General features: G+C 42.8%; 1 protein-coding gene across 1 annotated transcript in view; it reads left to right on the top strand.

The window, feature by feature from the left end:
- GLG1 (golgi glycoprotein 1) overlaps positions 1-21,321 on the top strand; it is a 3,171,999-nt gene extending 3,150,678 nt beyond the window's left edge. The window contains exon 28 of the mRNA XM_044081599.1: positions 19,384-21,321. Within this exon, the coding sequence (XP_043937534.1) occupies positions 19,384-19,551 (168 nt within the window). The 3' untranslated portion in view covers positions 19,552-21,321. The remainder of the gene's footprint in view (positions 1-19,383) is intronic.
- The last annotated feature ends 894 nt before the right edge of the window (positions 21,322-22,215 follow it).

Genomic DNA, 22,215 nt, shown 5'->3' with positions numbered 1-22,215 from the left:
TAAATCTGAGTTGAATGTCACCATAGATGTAATACAACGACCTCAGATTAATAACTCGGAGATTCTTGCCACCAAATAGCAACTTAATAAAAATAAATGCATTAATATCATCTGTATGTACATTCCCCCAGGTAACAATATATCTACATTTGAAGATATCCTGCACTGGCTATCATGTCACTACCCCCAAGAAACCCTACTACTTGGAGACTTTAACATAGACTGGGGCACCTGTTCCTCAGAATCCCCAACCACCCATATTAACCTGCATGCATTTGCACAAATTATATCCACCCCTACCAGGATAGGTAAACCCAACCAAAAAGAAAGTATACTTGACTGAGTACTCATAAATAGTCACCCCCGACTGTACACCTCTGGTACCCTCCTTGATGGCCTAAGCGATCACCTTCTCACATATGTAATTAAGCACAAAACCATTAATTCCCAACAACCCTTACGCAGAAAGGTTAGAAACAATAAAAACTTTGACCCTGCCAAATTCCAACAAGAACTAAAGTCATGTAATTGGTCTATTCTAAAACACCTCCCCTTAGAGGAAGCAGTAGCATACTTTAACAACAAATTCCTTGAGATCCTTGATTTGCATGCACCTGTTCATTCAAAGAGAACCAAGGCAAAAACTGCGCCATGGCTTTCTAAAGTCTAAACTCAAAATTACCCTTAGAAACAAAGCATGGGCTTTTTGGTGTTCTTCTAAAGACCCTCAAGATCACATTAAATACAGGCAATCCAGGAACAAATCCAAAAAAATCAATTTTACAAGACAAAAAACAATGTTGTGTCTTTCGGCTTTTCCCGGTTAGGGGGTCGCCACACCGGAACTCCGGTCCGCTAATGATTGGCAGTTGATTTTTATGTGCCGAGTTGCCAGCCCTGACGCACAACCTTCAACGAAGGCACGCCCATTCACGCATGTCTCCATGCAGAAGACGCTCTAACTGAGAATCGAACCGTACAGAGTCTTACAAAAACAATACTACTGTAATTTACAGACAGTAAATCAAAATAACCCTCAGAGGTTTTGGGCAGGTTTAAATAATCTACTACATCCTGGGCAAACTTCAACCCCAATCCCTGCTGCTACTATTGATAAAACCCCTGAAGATGTTTCTGATAGTTTTAACCAATTCTTTACTGAAGGAATTCAAGCCCTAGCTAGCCAACTACCTCCTAGCTCCCCTGGACCTGAAAGTAGCACCCCTAGAAACCTACTCGTGTTCAGCTTCCAACCATTCACCACTTCACTTATTCGTACCTTGATCAAAAAATTAAAACCCACTACACTTTCTGCTGATCAACTGCCTGCCGAGTACCTACACAAATCAGCTGATGCTATTGCTTACCCCGTCTCAATACTAATCAATCGAACCATAGTAGATGCTAAAATTCCCACCATCTGGAAAATATCCTATGTAATCCCACTTCACAAAGGAGGCAGCTCTACTGAATTCTCCAATTATAGGCCAATAGCTATACTCTCTCCACTTGCAAAGATTATGGAAAAATGGATTCATAGACAACTCGTGCACCACCTAATCCAGAATCACCTTATGGCAGACGCTCAGCATGGCTTCCGTCCTCATCACAGCAGTACTTCAGCCCTCCTAGCCTTTACCAACACCATAAACCGTAATCACAACAATAATTATATATCCTCAGCCCTCTTCTTGGATCTTTCCAAGGCATTCAATATGGTTGATCACCAATTTTTAATCCACACCCTGCAAACATTCTGTCTAGATACTGGAGCCCTTCAATGGTTTCAATCCTACCTGAATGGTCAACAGCAGGCTGTCTTCTGGCAGAACAAACTCTAACCTTCTACCTAACACCCCTGGAGTACCACAAGGCTCTATACTAGGGCCCTTGCTGTTCTCCATCTTCATTAACAACCTTTATACTGTCATCCCAAAAGTCAGCTGTATCCAATATGCTGATGACTTTACTCTGATTTGTTCAGCCACATCTCCAGTAGAGTTATGGTCAGCTACCCAGACCACCTTTAATACAACAGAAAACTGGCTTTCTAAACATCGTCTGATCCTTAATCCCAAAAAAAACTAAAATGCTGTTATTTTCACCAACACGTAGGTCTACCGCTTTCACCTTTACCATAAAATCAAATGATGGCACAATAATCTCCCCTGACCCTTCTACAAAACTATTAGGTGTCATCATAGACAATAATCTAAAATTTGACCTACATGTTAACCAAACTATCAAAACCATCAATAAAAAACTAGGGTCACTTTACAGAATAAAAGCCTTCCTAACCCCTCCAGCTAAAATTTCCATAGCTCGCTCTCACCTTCTTTCAACCCTTCTGTATGCATCCCCTCTACTCTCGAATTTAAACAAGTCTGTCCTTAAACTCTCAATTTGCTACAACCACATTGCCAGGTTTTCCACTGGGCTGCCTTTTAGGACACATCATTGCATCAATCTAAATCAGCTTGGGTGGCTTGAACTACCCAGCCTAATCCAGTATATATTGATTATGGCCTATAAAATCCTCTGGACAATACTCCTGCACTTAAAAATATTATCACCCCCTATAACAATCCTAGACCGCTTCGATCCTCTAACAAACTACTAATTCAGACTAGCAAAATTAATAACACAGCCAGTGATTCTCTGTTTGCAAACTCTGTAAGTAAATCCTGGAACTTTCTTCCAGCTGATATTACCTTACTTTCCATCTTAAGTCAATTTAAAACTAGACTCAAACAACATTTGTCACTTAACTGGCTATGTCAATGTCTCAAGCCTGGCTAACTCTCTCTAGAATGTGTAAAAATCTGTTAACCAGTTTACTGTGTAATTTAATTTAATCCTGACTTGCGCTCAGGATTAACTGTAACCTGTGGAACTTGTTTAACTTGCTTACGTATGTAATCTCTGTAAATAGTCTGTTTGTAATATGTAATGCTGGTATTATGTAATGCTGTATCTGCTTACCCTTGGAGCTTTTCTCCCCGGGCCTCCGCTGAAAATGGACATGCATCCAGTCGGACTATCCCGGTCAACAAATGTAAAATAAATAAAATAAAAAATATTTTGTCCTGGAAAAACTTACTCTGCCTCCCTTTGAACCAGTTACCTCTGCAGATTTGAAGTTTCTATCCTGGAAGACTGCTTTCCTTTTAGCTATTACTTCAGCTAGAAGGGTATTTGAGCTGCAAGCCTTAATGGCAGTAGAACCTTTCATTATTTTTCACTCAGATCGGGTTTCTCTGAGAACCAATCCCTCCTTTATGCCTAAGGTGGTTTCCAGTTTAACCCTTAACCAATCTATTCACCTGCCTACATTTTTCAACAATCCCCAAAATAAAGGAGAAAGGATTCTGCACTCTCTTGATGTGCATAGACAGCTGAGATTTTACTTAGGATTAAATCCTTTAGAAAATCTGAACAGTTATTGGTTAGTTTTGCTTCTGGGGCTCAGGGTAAAGCTATTTCAAAACAAACCATCTCCAAATAGATTGCTCATTTTATTCACTTTTGTTACCTGCAGCATGAAAAGAATCCCCCTCAGGGTATTAGGACCCATTCTACTAGAGCAGCCTCTACCTCTGCAGCCTTTCTGAGAGGTGTGTAAGGACATTCTAGAAGCAGCTAGTTGGTTTTCTGTCCATACTTTCACAAAGCATTACAATCTACCTTTGTTTTCTAAATACAGGGCTAGTTTTTCCTCTGCAGATGTTCTTCGTGTTTCACTGTTGCAGTCATTGCCTTTGGGTAATCTGCTTGCAGGTTGCCCTCAGTCTGCCTGATTAACAAAGTCTTGGGTCCTGCATCGGTTGCTGTCCCTTCTTCCATGACGTCAGGTCGTCGGGTGGTATAAAACATGCAGCCGATGCCATTACATCAGTCTTTCTTGCTGTGCGGTGCCCGAAACAGAAGCAGTTCACAAATGCCTGTTAGCAGACTCCTGAAATTTTCGTTTTCGAGTTTCAGAACTGAAGTCTTCAACTAAAAGCTAAGTACCCCATTGGGGAAACTTTTTCTTGCTCCTTTCCGATGTCAGTAAAAGTTAATAATTGCATTACTTGCGGAAAGCAAATGCCTCATAAAGATTTTCATTCGTATTGTATTCCTTGCCTAGGCCCTGACCACGACGTACCTTGCTGTCGGTTTTGTGCTTTATTTAATCAGCGCACTATCCTTCGGTATATTTTTGCCTCTAAATATTTCGGCTCTCGGTTTAATTATCCAGAAATGTCGTCTGTTAGCCATCCGACTACCAGGATTCCGAAAAAACGCAAAGATAAAGACAGACACATGCCGTCAAGGTCCAAAACTGCCGACGACGCTTCTCCTAAGCCAGTCGCCAGTTCGCCGGTACTCAGTGAGGTGCTTTCGCAGCCCCTGATACCTGCTACTTCTGATTCACAGGCCTCTACTGAGACCCATTTGGAGTCCGGTATGCCATGAGATACTTCAGCTGTGGAACCCGCGGATGTCTCTACCTTGGATGGGTCCTGAGCCGCTGTGCAGGCACCGGCTTCTGAGGGTGTATTCAGGCCTACAGACTTGCATATTAAATCGACACCTCCTTCATTACTAAGGCCTAAATCTCGATCCATGTCTAAAACACCAAAGCCTAGGCCACATGCTCAGGCCTCTATGCCTAAAAAACAAACGATAAGGATGGCTGAAGATCTAATAACTCTAATCAGGGGTAGCCACCCCCCCCCCCCCCAAGAGGCTAGGGCTGAGCTTGATTATGAATCTTGTGAACTGGATTCTGTTTTTTCTGACTCTTCTGATTACCTAGATTTGTCCTTACCTACTTATAAGGATTCTTATGCAGAGGACTCTCTTCCCTCTGCTTCCCCTCCTGAGGATTTTTCTTTTGGGGAAACCTTACACACTCTAAGGGAGCATTGTCACTGGGAAAGCCAGGAATTTTCTGATTCAAAAAAGAGGCTTAGGGATTTCCTTCTCCTACCGCAGCATAGGCCTTTGGCTATTCCTCCTGTACTAGACATTGTTGATGATGATTTCTCGGAATCCAGTTTGGCCCTTGATTCCCTGCCTCCTGCTCCCAGTAAACCTGACAGATACTACAGGGTCCCAGAGTCCTACAAGTTCCTTTTCAAAAATCCTATTGCAGATCCAGAGACTATTTCACAGGGGCCCAAGGGCATTAAGGCTTCTACTGCTAAAAATCCAACCCCTTCTGGTAGAGACTCCAGGGTGCTGGATAGATGGGGGGAAAAAGGTTTATACTTCAGCAACTTTGGCAATTAGAGCGTTAAACTGCCAAGTTCATATGTTAAAATATCCGCAACATGTTGTTGGACTGTTTAAGCAGAAAATGATGATGGTTCCTGACTGTGTGGAAAATAAAGGCTTACAGGATTTAATGCATTCGGCTGAACAAGTTGGAAAACACACTTTGCAATGTGGTTTTGATTCTTTAGAGGCCTCTTGCATGGCTGCTGTTACTGGGTCTGTGCTTAGAAGGCATGCTTGGCTTAAGGAGCAATCTTTGCCTGATCATGTTAAAGCTAAATTGTTGGATGCTCCTTTAAATCAGGACCACCTGTTTGGCAACAAGGCTGAAGAAGTTCTTAAAAAGATGGAAGATAACGCTAAATCTATGCAAACTGTTTAAGATTTTTTACAAGTTCAGCCTCCTAGATTTAGTAGACACCGACCTTCTAAGAATTGGTCCTTTCCAGCCTTCTCAAGCCAAACCCAGACACAGCAAAAACCCCAGGTTTCAGTCCCAGGGGACTCGCAGAACTAAGCAGTGGGGGGTCTCCACTTCCAAGTCTGGGAATAACAAGACACCCCGCTATGGTAAACTGTCTCAATTTCTTCCTTTTAAAATTTTCAAGCACTTACCTTCTGAATGCCCCTTTGGGGGGAAATACTGCTCTTCATACAAAGAACTGGGAACTCATTACCCAGGACAAATGGGTTTTAAATATAGTGTCCCGGGGATACAGATTTCACTTACACACGTTGCCAACACCAAGTAGGTGGCCGAACATACCCCCAAATCACTGGGCAGAGGCTCAAAAACAAGTACTTTCTCTCTTAAGAATGGGGGCTACCAGAAGAGGAAAAGGGACAAGGTTTCTACTCCAAACTTTTCCTGGTACCCAGAAAAGACAAATCATGGCATCCAATCCTGGACCTGTCTACTCTGAACACCTTCCTGGAGATTCCAAAATTCAAGATGCTGACTCTTCACCAATTACTTCCTATGCTAGGCAAAGACGCCTGGTTGGCAACACTAGATTTAAAAGAAGCATACCTGCACATCCCAATCGGGGAATTTTGTAGAAGATACCTAGGCTTCAAAGCAGGCTACACGCACTATCAGTTCTCTGCACTGCCCTTTGGCTTATCAGCTGTGCCCAGGGTATTCACAAAGTGCCTAGCTCCAGTTATTGCATTTTGCAGACAAAAGTATTCAAATATACCCATACCTGGATGATTGTCTAATTCAGGCAGAAAGCCAGGACATACTTTTGAATCATCTGGCATTTGTAAAAAGGGTTCTAACTTGTCTGGGGTACACTATAAACGAAAAGAAATCACAACTGGTACCCTGTCAACAAATTACATTCCTGGGAGCAAGCTTGAATACAACTTCCCAGATGGCTTACCTCACGCCAGAAAAGCAAATTCATTTGACAAACTACTTCAAACAAGTGGCCACAAAAACCCTATCATCTGCAAGACAATTACTGCAAGCCTTGGGGTTCATGGCCTCCTGCATTTTTCTAATTCCATATGCGAGACTGCATATGAGGACACTACAGTGGTATCTAAAAAGCCTATGGAGTCAACATTCTCACAGCCTAGAAACAATGATTCCCATCATACCTTGCCTACGCCTAGAGTTCCTTTGGTGGGCAGAGGCCTGCCACCAAAACAAGGGACTACCTTTCACACCACCCCCTGCTGCCCAAATCCTAACAACAGATGCATCAGACTATGCATGGGGGGGCTCACCTGGCAGGGAATTGCATTCAGGGCAAATGGAACCCAAGTCAAATGCACCTGCAATATCAGTCAATAAGAAATGTTAGCTGTACAGAATGCTCTGACAGCCTTCAAGGACTACATTCTTCCAGGACAACTAATGGTAAAGACGGACAACACCATGGTTATGTGGTACATAAACAAGCAGGGGGGTACAAATTCTTACCCCCTCTGCAGACTAGCCATGGCATTGTGGAACACAGCCTTGAGCTACCAAGTGCACTTACAAGCTCAATTCCTGCTAGGAAAATGAAATACACTGGCAGACGGACTAAGCAAAAACCTCATGAGCCCACGAGTGGAAACTGGAACCAAGGATTTTCAACATGTTGACAAGCGATTGGGGGGAGCCCAGATATAGACCTGTTTGCCTCCCCCCAGAACTACCAATTGGACAAATTTTGCACAAGGACTCCCCACAAACAAGCCTGGAAAGTGGATGCTCTGTCTTTCAGCTGGAAAAACCTATCAGTCTATGCCTTCCCCCCTCTGCCTCTGCTCTCCAAAGTACTACTAAAAGTCAAACAGGACAAACCAAGGATGATTTTGATTGCTCCGGACTGGCCGCACCAGCAGTGGTACCCCCTCCTGCGCAGTGTGTCATGGTTATCTCCATGGCACCTGCCTCAGACTCCATCCCTGCTGTCTCAGCAGGAGAACCGGATTCTGCACCCTCAGCTTCCAACACTGAACCTTGCAGCATGGCTAATTAATTAAACTCTCCCTTACCATCCCTCAGCAAACTTGTGATGGCTGTCATCTTAGAGGCAAGGAGGCCTAGTACTAGAAAATCTTATGCTGAAAAATGGAAAAGATTCTGTGCCTGGAACCAGTCTCAAGGGATGAGCACAGCAGCGCCCAATTTACCTCAGATTTTACAATACTTAACTGAGATGCTTCACAAAGGCCTGTCTTTTTCCTCCATTAAAATCTACGCCTCAGCCATTTCAGCTCATTATAACACAGAACCTCCCCTCTTCCCTCATCCACTGCTCAAGCAGTACCTCAGATGGGCCAAAAATTTGAGACCACCCAGGAGAACTCCAACCCCAGCCTGCCACCTTAACTTTGTATTGGAGAAACTCCCTCTACCTCCTTTCAAGCCAGCTGCTACTGCAGACTTGCAATTTCTTTCTTGGAAAACAGCTTTCCTTTTAGCAATCACTTCAGCTAGAAGGGTATCTGAATTACAGGCCCTTATGGCAGTGGAGCCTTTCATCATCTTTCATGCGAAGGTGTCACTTAGAACCAATCCATCCTTCATGCCCAAGGTGGTATCCAGTGTGGCTCTTAATCAGTCCATTAATTTGCCAAACTTCTTTCCCAATCCACAGAACAAAGGGGAACGGATTCTGCATTCCTTGGATGTGCACAGACAACTTCGATTGTACTTGGACAGGACTAAACCTCAAAGAAAATCTGAACAACTGCTGGTAGCATTTGCTGCAGGGGCAGAGGGGAAGGCTATTTCAAAATGAACCTTTTCTAAATGGATAAGCCATTGCATTAATTTCTGCTATAAGCACCATGGAAAACCTATCCCCCAGGGGATCAGACCTCACTCCACCAGGGCTGCATCCACTTCTACAGCCTTTCTCAGAGGCGTGACTACCAGGGACATCCTAGAAGCTGCTACCTGAAGTTCTGTACATACTTTCACCAAGCATTATCATTTGTCACTTTTCTCTAAATCCAGAGCTGGCTTTGCCACTGCAGTCTTGCAGGGCCTTATAGCTAGCCCTAATGCTATCTAAACTCCTCCTCCCAACCATAGCTTTGGGAATCTACCCAAATGTGATGACTGCAACAGTGAAACACGAAGAACATAGTACAGATGTTCTTCGTGTTTCACTGTTGCAGTCATAACTGTAGGGTGCTCCTGCCGGCAGGCAGCCCGAGGTTGGCCAGAATCCCAAAGTCTGGGTCCGGCGTCGGCTGTATAAGCTAGTATCCTGACGTCAGTACGCCTTGGTACATAGCCCTCAGCCGACGCCATCTTCTCCAGTCTTTCTTGCCGTGCAGTGGAAAGCAGCTCGCAAAACGTTGGTTGGCGATTTTCGAACAGCGTATTTGGTTGTTGTCGGTCCGAAGTTCTTACTTCTCTTCTCAAAGCTAAGTACCCCGTTGGGGAATCTTTTTCTTGTTCCTCCGATGTCAGAAAAAGTTAATAATTGTATAGAGTGTGGGAAACAAATACCTCATAAAGACTTCCATTCTTACTGTCTACCTTGCTTAGGCCCTGACCACGACGTTTCTTGTTGTCGGTTCTGTGCCAGGTTCAACTCTCGTACTATCAAGCGCAGGTACGATTGGGCTTTAAATTATTTTGGCAGACGCTTCAATTACAGAATGTCGTCAGACACTACCGGAGTTCAAAAGAAGCGCAAAGACAAAGACAGGCCTCCGAGGTCCAAACAGGACTCGTTGCAGCTGGAGCCAGCATCCGGTTCGGCTGTCGTCAGTGAGGCGCTTTTGCAGCCCCTGTCGTCCGCCACTTCTGAACCGATGGCCGATACGGACTCCCATGGGGAGCCATCAAGGCCCACTATTTTAACTGCTGCAGGACCTTCGGACGTCGCTCCTTCAGATGGGTCCGGAACCGCTGTGCAGGTACCGGCTTCTGAGGAGGTTTTCAGGCCTACTCATATCACTATTTCAAAGGCAAAGACAAAGACTCCTACTAAGTCTAAAGTTTCAGCTCAAGCTGCTTCTGAATCCACTCCCAAGACACAAAAACAATTATTGAGGATGGTTGAAGATTTGCTTACAATGATTAGGGGTTCTCACCCCCCTCCTGAGAAAAGGCCTCGACAGGATGTTACTCTGGATTCCTCTGACCAGGCTTCTGTATCTTCTGTTTCTTCCTCTGATCAGGACTATTCCTTTCCCCTTATGAGGATTCGGATGCTGAGGATTCTTTGCCCTCGGCCTCTCCGCCTGAGGATTTTTCTTTTGGAGAAACCTTGCATGAGATGAGGGAACATTTTCATTGGGAAGGACAGGAATATTCTGCTTCCAAAAAGAGGCTTAGAGAATTTCTTCTTCTTCCTCAGCATAGGCCTTTAGCTATCCCTCCTGTCTTGGACATTGTAGATGATGCTTTTTCTGAGGCTAATTTGAATCCTGATTCCATGCCTCCTGCTCCTTCTAAGCCTGATAGATTTTATAGGGTTCCTGACTCTCATTTATTTTTATTTAAAAACCCTTCTGCAGATCCTGAAACTATTTCTCAGGGTTCTAAGGCTGCTAAGGTTGCTACTTCTAAAAATTCTATTCCCTCTGAGAAGGATTCTCGTGCTTTAGACAGGTGGGGTAAAAAGGTATATACTTCTGCTACCCTGTCTGTAAGGGCTTTAAATTGCCAGTTTCATATGTTTAAATATCAGCAATTTCTTTTGTCTGTTTTAAAGCAAAAGCTTGCTTCCCTTCCTGCTTGTGCAGAGGATAATGAACTTCAGGATGTTTTGCATGCTACTGAACAGGTTAACAAGCATAGCTTACATTGTGGTTTTGATGCTTTGGATGCTTCTTGCAGGGCTGCTGCCTCTGGTACTGTGATTAGGAGACATGCCTGGCTTCGTGAACGAAGTTTACCTGAACAGGTTAAGGCTAAGTTATTAGATGCCCCTGTTCAACAAGATGTTCTTTTTGGTTCTAAGGCTGAGGAAGTTATTAAAAGATGGAAGAAAAGGCAAAATCCATGCAGACTGTAAAGATTTCTTGCAAGTTCAGCCTCCTAGATTTTCCAGGAATTGGCCCTCTAAAATTGGTCCTTTCCCACGTCTGACAGGCCTCAAAGGGGAAGATATAGACGCTCAGAGGTCGTGGTCAAGGCCAGACCTCTTACAGATCTAGACAATGGACTGCTTCTTCACCTAGAAGGGGAGAAGACAGATCCCAATCTCAAAGAAAGCAAACTCAATGACTCTCTCGGTTGGGCTTCAGGACCCCTTCACCTGGACGCCTCTCGGAGGAAAACTGTCTTTTTACAGAAATTGGACTCATATTACCCAGGACAGATGGGTATTGGACGTGATTTTAAAAGGTTACAAGTTCCACTTTCACACTTTGCCAAGGACTCACAGTTGGCCAGATCTGCCAAAACTTCAATGGTCAGAGGCCTTAACTCAAGTGGATGCTCTTCTGGCCATGAGAGCCATAGAGCCTGTTCCACTCTCGGAAATGGGAAAAGGGTTTTATTCAAGGCTGTTTCTGGTTCCCAGAAAACAAAACTCATGGAGACCTATTCTGGACCTTTCTGTGTTAAACACCTTTTGGAAATTCCAAAGTTCAAGATGCTTACTCTGCAACAGCTAATTCCAATGCTCTCTCAGGACGCCTGGATGGTGACATTGGACTTAAAGGAAGCCTATTTGCATATCCCTATCAGACAAGAACGCAGGAAATTCCTCAGATTCAAGGCAGGTTCGAGGCACTTTCAATTCTCTGTTCTGCCCTTTGGTTTATCTACTGCGCCCAGAGTCTTCACCAAGTGCCTGGCACCAGTAGTGGCTTACTGCAGACTTCAGGGGATCCAGATTTACCCCTATTTGGATGACTGCCTTATTCAGGCAGACAGCAAAGATCTTCTGCTTCAACATCTGGACTTTGTTCAACGTCTTCTCCTACTACTGGGATTCTCAGTGAACATAAAAAAGTCACATTTGATCCCTTCTCAACAAATGGTATTCTTGGGAGCCCTCTTAAATACAACCTTACAAAGGGCCTACCTCACTCCAGAAAAACAGACTCAGCTGGCTTCTACTTTCAACACCTTGGCAACTCTATCTCAGCTCACTGCAAGGAAATTCCTGCAGGCTCTGGGCTACATGGCTTCCTGCATTCTGTTGATTCCAAGCACAAGGCTTCACATGAGAAAGCTTCAATGGTATCTGAAAAGTGTATGGTCACAGCATTACCACGATCTGGATATTCTGATCCCCTGCCTCCAGAAGGAGTTCCTCTGGTGGTCCAGGGCTTGCACTTTAAACCAAGGAAAACCTTTTCGTCTCCCTCAACCTATTCAAATCCTAACCACGGACGCCTCGGATTATGCTTGGGGAGCACACTTTCTAGACAATTGCCAGCAGGGAACCTGGACAAAGGACCATCTTCACTGGCACATCAATCTGAAGGAAATGTTGGCAGTTCAAAATGCCCTTTTAGCCTTCAAAAACCTTTTACAACCAGGGCCTCTGCTAATTCGCACAGACAACACCACGGTCATGTGGTACATCAACAAGCAGGGGGGTTCTCATTCATACCCCCTTTGCAGACTAGCTATGGGGTTATGGGACACAGCTCTAAATTTGAATCTGCATCTCCAGGCTCAATTCATTCCAGGGAAACAGAATCTCTTAGCAGACAGCCTGAGCAGAAACATTACAGATCCTCACGAATGGATGCTAGACACCAACTTGTTCAACAGGATTACTGCAGTTTGGGGATGTCCCCAGATAGATCTGTTTGCATCCCATCTCAATCATCAGCTGCCTCGCTTTTGCACCAGGTCCTTCCACAAAACAGCATGGAGAGTGGATGCCCTGTCCTTCAGCTGGAGAAGCCTTTCAGCATATGCCTTCCCTCCTCTTCCTCTACTGCCTCGGGTACTACTGAAGATAAAACAGGACAAGCCCAAGTTCCTCATCTTGATTGCTCCAAATTGGCCTCGACAGTTTTGGTATCCAACCTTAAAGCTCCTGTTCTCGGGGCCTCCTTGGATTCTCCCACTGAACCCTTCGCTTCTGTCCCAGCATCAGGGTCTGTTACTACATTCCAATCTCAAGACCCTTTGCCTGGCAGCTTGGCTCTTCAAAGGAATTTGATTTCCTCTAGTCTTCCCAAACAAGTTTTGGATGTTCTTTTGGAAGCTAGACGGCCTAGCACTAGGAAATCCTATGCCTCTAAATGGAAGAGGTTTTCTATTTGGATGCAGGACCGAGGCTCTGATCCTCAGGTTCCTGATCTCTCCTCTATTTTGCTTTACCTTGCGGAACTTTTATCTAAAGGACTTTCCTTTTCTTCCATTAAGATACATGCTTCTGCTATCTCTGCGCATTACAGTTCTGATCCTCCTGCTTTTTCTCATCCTTTGGTGAAGCAGTTTTTGAGAGGGGCTAAAAATTGCAGCCTCCAAGGACCCCTCCTGTCCCTGCCTGGGATCTTAATTATGTTTTAGAAAAACTTACTTTGCCTCCTTTTGAGCCTGCTGCATCTTCAGATATTAAGTTTCTATCCTGGAAGACTGTTCTTTTGTTAGCATTGACCTCTGCCAGAAGGGTCTCAGAGTTGCAAGCTCTCATGGCTGTGGAACCATACCTTATTTTCCATCAGGACAGAGTATCCTTGAGGACCAATCCTACTTTCATGCCTAAGGTGATTTTGAAAGTGGCTTTAAATCAGACAATTCACCTTCCTACTTTCTTTCCAAATCCTCAAAATAAAGGGGAAAGGATTTTGCATTCATTGGATGTGCACAGACAGTTACGATTTTACTTGGACAAGACTAAAGATTTCAGAAAGTCTAACCAATTGTTTGTTTCCTTTGCCTCCAGTTCTCTTGGAAAACCTATTTCTAAACAAACTATTTCCAAATGGATTGCTTATGGAATCAGATTTTGTTACACTCATCATGGGAAACAGTTTCCAGGGACCATTAGAAGTCATTCTACTAGAGCAGCTGCTACTTCTACAGCTTTCCTCAGAGGAGTCCCTACCAAGGATATCTTGGAAGCTGCCACTTGGAGTTCTGTGCATACTTTTTTCCAAGCACTACAATCTCCCCTTGTTTTATAAGTTTAGGGCAGGCTTTGCCTCTGCTGTCTTGCAGGGTATTCTTGCCTCCCCTTCTTCTATCTAAAGCCTCCTCCCCCTCTACACTGCTTTGGGATTCCACCCTACAGTTATGACTGCAACAGTGAAACACGAAGAACATAGTACAGTTGTGTACACCTACCATAAATGGTAGATGTTAGAGTGTCTTCACTGTTGCAGTCGGGGTTTCCCTCCCTCCTATCCCCTCTTTTTCTCTTATTTGTGGTGTATTTGTGTTTCCTTGTTGGATTCATTTTTGATTTGTTGGGGACTTCTGACATCTAGGGCAAGAAAGGCTGGAGAAGATGGCGTCGGCTGAGGGCTATGTACCAAGGCGTACTGACGTCAGGATACTAGCTTATACAGCCGACGCCGGACCCAGACTTCGGGATTCTGGCCGACCTCGGGCTGCCTGCCGGCAGGAGCACCCTACAGTTATGACTGCAACAGTGAAGACACTCGAACATCTACATTTATGGTAGGTGTACACAACTGTACTTTGTGTACGCTTACCATAAATGTAGAGGTTCAAGTGTATTCACTGTTGCAGTCCTGGTTACCCTCCCTCCTGCCCACTAACTTCTTTTGGCTATACCTCTACTTTCCTTTACTATGCTTAAAAGCCTTTTTGGTGTATTTGCTTTTTTGTTGGAGGTATACCTTTGTGTTTTTATGTTTAATTGCTTCCCATTAGGGGGGCATCTGACATCTGGGGCAAGGAAAAACTGATGAAATGGCGTTGGCTGCATGTTTTATACACCTGACGACCTGACGTCATGGAAGAAGGGACAGCAACTGACGCAGGACCCAAGACTTTGTTAATCAGGCCGACTGAGGGCAACCTGCAAGCAGATTACCCAAATGTAATGACTGCAACAGTGAATACACTCGAACATCTACATTTATGGTAAGTGTAAACAACTTTACTTTTTGCAGGGCCTCCTTGCCTACCCTTAATCTGTGATCCCTCCTCCGACCTTTGTCTTCTTACTGGGCATTGGGAATCAACCCATATGCGAGGACTGCAACAGTGGAAACACGATGAATATAGTACAGTTGTGTACACTTACCATAAATGTAGATGTTCGAGTATTTTCACTGTTGCAGTCCTGGTTTCCCACCCTCCATTCCCCCTTTTTTCCTAAGGCACAGACTATAGATTTTTATTTTTTGTATGACGTGTCCAGGGTGCTACCATTCCTAGGATAGCCTTCTTTTGGGGCCTCCTGACAGTTAAGGCAAGAAAAACTGAGGAGTTGGTGTCGGCTGCATCCCTTTATACCGGATGTGCTGACATCAGTTTTACAACCGGCGGCAGCCGACGTCATATACCAAGGACTCTGGTATTCGGGCCGACCGAGCGCTACTGGGAGCCAGATAACCCATATGTGAGGAGTGCAACAGTGAATACACTCGAACATCTACATTTATGGTAAGTGTACACAACTGTACCTTTTACTTTAAACGTGCTCGTTTTACAATTCTGAGGTAATTCTGAACCCTTTATGTACTTTTGTAATGCTCGTTTTATCAAATAACTTGGCTTCAAACATTTTGCTTGATTAAGGAGCTTTTGTATGCTTCTTGTTTGCTTACTAAACATTTCTGTGCTATTCATTTGGTTAATACATTTTGTGCCCTTGTAATGCTCAGTTTTACCTCTCTATCATTTGTGTGTGTTCTCTTTACCTTTAACTTGTTTCTGGCCCTTTTTTTTGCTCTCGATACTTTGTTTGCTTTCGCCATTACGTCTGCACCTCTAGGCTCTGAAGAATAGTCTTTGCCATCCTGGTTCCGACACCATATCGCTAGCTAGGTCAGGATAAAACAGGCGAGCATAGTCGGCTCTTGTTCAAGCAGCTTTATTGTATACAAACACATCATAAATGAGGTTAAGTAACTTTAACTTAAAAACAGCTAGCTATCATTTACGTAGATGTTAACATTCTGGCTGCACTTTCAAAATGGCACTGAAGCTAACACGTACTTTGTATTTAAATGCACACACAGATCTTGGAAATGCTTCTTAAAGGTACAAACACACCTGTTATTCTACAGTTACTCTGTGGGTGAGCTTTACTGTCAATATCCAGAAGTCATAATTAACACACCCAGCACCAGGTGGCTGGAAGTCCTCTAACCCTTCGACAGAGGAGTCCGTATACCTGAAGACCTTCGGATCTCACCCTTACTCCACTTAGGTGTCTCCACCTTTCAACGAACTTTTGGACCTAGTTTCTTGGAAGGTGTAGGAGTCTCTAGATTCAGTGGAACTTGTTCCTAGGAGGTCAAATAAGTTCATCACATCACCGCTGGACAAAACTTTTCTAACTAAGGTAGTCCCAGTAGATGCTATGGGGTGGTGGCAGCCACTAAGAAGGAACTCTAGATGCTGTGGGGTGGCGGCAGCCACCAAAAAGGAGCTCTCGGAGACATCTGTTCATCCACTGAACAAGGAGTCTCGTACAATGGATAGATATGGAAAGCGCATTTTTTCTTGCCCTCAGATCTTTGAATTACCTTACCCATTTTATTAGATTACAGAGAGACCTCCTGAAAGAGCTAGGAGATGCTCTCCAAGGTTCAGTAGCTGAAGGGGTTTCAGATAGTTTCCTGTCAGCTCTCTACCTTAAATTCTAACTCCTCCATGAGACTGATTTCTTATGCAGCAGATGGAGTGAGTAGAGCAGCGGTTTCAGGAATTTCCCTAAGGAGACATTCTTAGATGTGCTTGTCTGACTTCGCGGAGCCTTTTAAATCTTCCTTTGTGAACGCCCTGTTTGATGGCCCATCCCTGTTTGGGCCCAAACTAACCAGGTGTGAGCAAGAAGGAAAGACTCTCTGCCGTAGGAGTCTGTTTTTCCCTACCTACCCGACCATATCCAAAAGGTCAGAAAGGAAGTGGAAAAATGTGGTTTTGAAAATCAGAGAGCTTTCCAGGCACACGTGGTGAATTTTCCTCCACGGGCAGAGGGGGAAGTAGTAATGGAAGACGCCGACCATGTGGCAGAAGGTGCCTGCAGAATCAAGGCAACAGAGAATCTTTTGTAAGCCCTTCCAGCACTCCTGAAAGGAGGCCTGCCTGTCAATCTCTGGAGGCAGTCTGGGGATGTTTCTCTTTGTACCCAGAAACCTGGAAACTAATAAAAGACAAATTGGTACAAAGCATCATATCCAGAGGTTACTCCATACCCATTTTCTTTCCCGTCCCAAACATACAAAAGATCCTAGACATTCCACGCAGTCAAAGGGAACAGGCAACATTAGAAATTCAAAAGTTGCTAGACATAACCGTCATTAAAACAGTCCCCGCAGAGCAAATAGGTTCTGGAACTTACTCTCAAGGTTCTTTTTAGTTGCAAAGAAAATGGGACCAGAGACCAATTCTGGATCTCAGCAACCTAAACAAATCTGTAAGAAAGTCCAAGTTCCGGATGGTAACACTGCAGTCAATACTCCCTTTTCTGGGACAAGACAATTGGATGTGCTCTATAGATAGATTTTCTTAGGCCACATTTCCTAGTCCACCCAGCTTAGTGCAGCATGTCAGAACAGTTTGGAAAGAGATGGGGTTAAAAAAAAAAAAAAAACAGTTGGGCTACAGTATGATATCCCTGGCTTCTTCAATCTCTCCTGGGTGCAAAGGATACTTAGCCAGTCAGGCGGAGAGGACATTCTTGTCCAGAAGGATGGAACCCAGATTGGACCTGCCTAGTGATGGAATATCTTGGGATTCCCTGATTCCCCCTGGATAGTAGCACTGGGAAGAAGAAATTGTGTGGAAAGTCTTTATCTGAACTTGGTGATGAGCTGGACAAAAAAAAAAACAACAAACTACATAAAAGGGCAGCAAACGCAAAAGTCAGGGAATTGATGAAAAGAAAGGTAAATTTGTTTGAGTAAAGAATGGAAAGAGATCATAGCAGATTGGAAAGAAGCAGAACTACTACATAAAGACTCCTCTATCTTCGTTAGGGAGAGGGAAGAGAGGGTACCATACTGGGTGGGAGCTAATGCATAGTTGGTAAAGTACTGATGTCAGACTCTAGAACAGTGTGTGAACTGGCATCCCTGTGTAATGACCAGGCACAGGGGACAAGTAGGCTGTTTTCCAGTTTCCCGGGAATTAGGCCAGTATACCAGTCAGTTCCTTAATGGAGGTTGTCAGTAGATCAGTGACTAAAGCAGAGATGCCTGACTGAAAACGAACAAGGGATATATCTTTGTACAGGTAAGGTGATGTAGGGAGGAGCTACAGGGCCTATAGTTTTATCTATGTGACAGGGAAAAGTGGTGGATCAAGTCTTGAAAGGCCTGATAGCTGATCTGGGGTTTGCTGACGTTCAGAAAGCAAGAACATGCTGTTTCATAGCCAGAAGCTGTTGTCTTGCTGAACCTTTCCAAATTTACTTCTGGGTTACATGAGAATTTGACAAGAGTAGAATATGGACCAGTGACCATGGTCTACCAGGACTACTACTGCTTTGTCACAGAGAGAAGAGTGAGAAGGCTAATCTTCAGAATAAGGTAACTAACTTGTGGAATGCCTCAAGAAGTTGGTCTTTGCTGGTGCACTCTTCACCATGTTGAGACGTACAAGAGTAGATAGAGAGTAGAATTAGTCTGTAATTGATGACAAAGCTAGATGCTTCATTAGAGAATTGGAGGGGTGAAGAATCTAAGGTGGAACTTGAGGATTCTGAAAAACTGGACAATTGTATTTGAAGATTGGCTTAGATTAATATAGAATGCTACACTTGGTGTGCAGCAACTCTGTTGTCAAGTGTTCACCAGATCATGTGACAGATGAACAAAGGTTTGTGGTTGAATGTTTAATACACCACTGACATGCAGTGCTGTTTGCACACGTTTTGTTGTACTTTCAAGATGGGACCTCTTGTCAGCTTTTCTGCAGTACAAGCTCTATAAAAAAAGGTGAAGAATGTATTTCTGAAGTGTTATTTTGTGAGCAGAACAGAAGTCAAATACATCATCTTGATGCTTAGAGACTGGTTTCAAACAAATAGTGACTTACATATATATGGCTAAAAGATGATTTAAAGCGGTCTGTGAGAACTGATGAGTTTTTTTTTTTTTTGCTTGACTGCTTTTCACTCTTAAGCTAGGATGGCTGTAGGGGGCAATAGGCTTGAAGATTGTTGTTAAACAGAAAAGCATCACACCAAGTACACTCTGCATTTCACACCTCTTGTCATTGTTCTGATGTAGAGTGGTAGTACTAAAAACATGTTTTGTTGTACTTCTGTATGAATTCCAAAATTTAAGTTTTCTTGCATGCATTAGTGCATGCCAGATTCCTCCTCCTGTGAAGTTGTAGTACATCATCCCAGTTTGTGTTCCAGATTTGTCAGCAGTTGCACAGCTGTGATCATTAAGGGCAAGCTGGAGGATGCATGGAATGAAGCAGGTGCTGAAGGAAAGGCTTGTGTAAGAACTAAAAATGCATCAAAAAATTAAAAGTTTTGCTTTTAGGATGACCTGGTTGGTAAAACATGACTGATATAATTTTTTTCTGCTGTGTAGGTGGCTTCCGCAGAAGGATTTTCTGATCTTGCTATGCAGGTGTTGACTTCTCCATCTAAGAACTATATCATATCAATGATTGCCTTGAGCGTCTGCTTCCTCTTCTTGATTGGCCTAGTTTGTGGTCGTTTTTCCAAGCGGGTGACACGAGAACTCAAGGACAGGTAGAGTTCCTATTGCACAAGCACTCCAACTCAGCAGCACCTTTGTACAACCTCCTGTTTAGCATTTTCCCCATGGTGGCGGAAGGGGAAAGATTAGAACAGCAGCAGATGCCAGTACGATTTCTTCTGAGCCTTTCCTCCATCTGTGATCTGATCCTTGCCAATTATTCATCATACAGAAAGAGGAAGAAAAAAGTTCTGCAATTTTTTTTTTTTTTTTTTTTTTGGCAGTTGCTGCTTTCTATTTCAAGATTGTTTTATTCTCCTGACTACAGATTCTGTTCTTTTCTGTATATTGCAGCAGCATTCATCCTACTAACATTGGATTAGCTGGACCTATAAATCCAGCAGTACTTGAGACATTTTGTTACTGGCTACCCTGGGCACTTTCCTATGCGGATCGTTCTTGTCTGTGGGAAATTACATCTTGTTTTTTTTTGACACCATAGCCTTGCACATCCATTCCACAAGTCAGATTTGCAAGACTGATAAATTTGGAACTCTTGACTTTTTGGAGCATCTCAGATGAATGCTGTCTTCATTGTAGACCAAGTTAAACCTTGGGTTCATCAGAGTAATACAACACTGATAGTGTTCATGGTTGAGATGGTTAATAAGGGTGGCCTTGAAAATGTCATGGTTAAGAACTCTGGCACTGCACTAGTTTTTACAGTTAAGAATGAAGCTGAAGCTTAATGTCATTCCCACACTTTAAGAAGAGATTTAATCTGTAATTCTGTTGCATTTCTGTTGATAAAGACTGCAGATAAAGAATAAAGCTTTACTGTTTTTTTTAGAAATTGGAATGGGCCCAAATTGGACAAGGTCAGAGCTGGAGACCAAGCCAAAATTATTCCTCACAAAGCTTTTTTTTTTTTGCTCAAGCTGAAATGGGTGGGTGGGAATAAGTAGTTTATGTTGTGCTTGTATGACTTTTGAGATTTTAGTAAATTTAAACTGAGTTGCTGCTGACCTTTCCAGCAACTGTCCTTTGAAAAGGACAAGAAAGAAGAGTATAAAGTGCCTGGGGAGGCAGTTCTGGATCTGAGCCTCTTGGTCAAGTTGATTATCAGCTCCAAATATTTGCTGACAAAGCAGATGTGTCCTGTTTTGGTGGTGGAAAGAATGAAAATAGGAAATAATTGTAATTTCTATTAATTTAGATATATTTTAATTATTCTAATGACGAGTCATGTTCGCAAATCTGTGGTGATTTTTTTTAATTGGCAATGATGAAGAAAATCCATTTTATTCATCAGAAGCAGGACTTTGCTGCTGTGTTGCACAGAATACCTTAAATGACAGGGGGGTTGTTGTTTGCTAAGGTAAAATGTATGATTTATGGCTGTTGTAGCAGGTTTCCATTTCAAGTCAGCAGACGTGTGCATCAGTGTCCCTTAAATTCCCAATGGTAAGGAGTTTTAAACACAGAAAAAAGGAATCCGGAGCAAATTTATTTCTGGTCTTGTGCCCTTGTTAAAATTTCTGCAAGCGGAAAATATGATGACTTTTCCTTGAAAGACGTATTGGAACTTACCAGTCATGTACTGTTACCTGGATCCAAGAACTGCTTTCATTTTATTTCATTTCTGAATGATTAAGTGTTCAGGAGAAAACATTGTGTATAGAGCAGGGAGTCTTACTGATAGTGTAGCGAAAGTGGCATCAACAGGACTCTGCTGTTTTGCATTCTCCTTTTACCTGTTTGTAAAGGTACTTGAAAATGGATTTTAATTTAATAAAACCTGGAAGGTGAATATTTCATTTCCAAATATTTAATGCTGTTATTGTGGTATAAATTTGAATTGGTTGACACTAAAATGTCTGGTCTCATACAGTTCATGTTTTCTCATAATGTAATCTATGTTGATACTAAGTATGGGTGTGGGTAGGAAGAGCAATATAATTGAAATGTGGTATCTTCCAAATGAGTGTTCATTTCTTATTTTCAGTCTTATACAAATCTTGACAATTTTGCATGTATTACTTTACTCGCATAATACATTGCAAGTCATTCTACACAAGACATTTACTCATTTATGGCAACACATTGGCAATCCCCATATGTTTTGGATATGGGAAGCTAGCTAAACGAAAAACCAAGATAACAATAAACTTGCACAAAAAACAAAAAGTCCACGCAAAAGAAGCTGGAGTTGCCCCTTTCACTCACGTTCTCATACAATATTGAGTCAGTGCCCAAATAATGAAAATGGAATTTATTAATCCAATAAAATCAGCAAAATGACAAATAACACTGAAGTGCTTTCGTCCCATCTTTTCAGAACTTCATCAGATAAATCACAACCATTCAATTTCTTTTTTATATTACAGATAAGGAAATGTCATAATATTAAAATTAGTCCTAACACACCCCCTTAAAGACATATGTGTAATGCATTAAATATAAGTAAATAAAACATCACTAAAAATGAACCATAATGTATACATCTGTATAAAAAATGAATGCATATAAAAGTTAAAAAAGATTTTAAATTAAATTATCTCTCTATAGCTTTTAGTTTTAATAGAGGTATTCTCATTCAAATCTAGCCCATTGCCTGCATCAAGGCGCAGCTGCCAGTATAGCTCCCTTTTCTCCAATAAAAGTGACCATGGTCCACCTCGTGTGTCTGTTTTAATATGACTGTCAGTAACAAAAAACTGA

The sequence above is a fragment of the Protopterus annectens genome, chromosome 8.part1 (genome assembly GCF_019279795.1).
Source record: "Protopterus annectens isolate FY-2018-M chromosome 8.part1, PAN1.0, whole genome shotgun sequence".
NCBI classification, from domain to species: Eukaryota; Metazoa; Chordata; order Ceratodontiformes; family Protopteridae; genus Protopterus; species Protopterus annectens.
The sequence above is the reverse complement of the archived record's forward strand: the minus strand, read 5'-3'. Positions and strand labels throughout refer to the sequence as shown.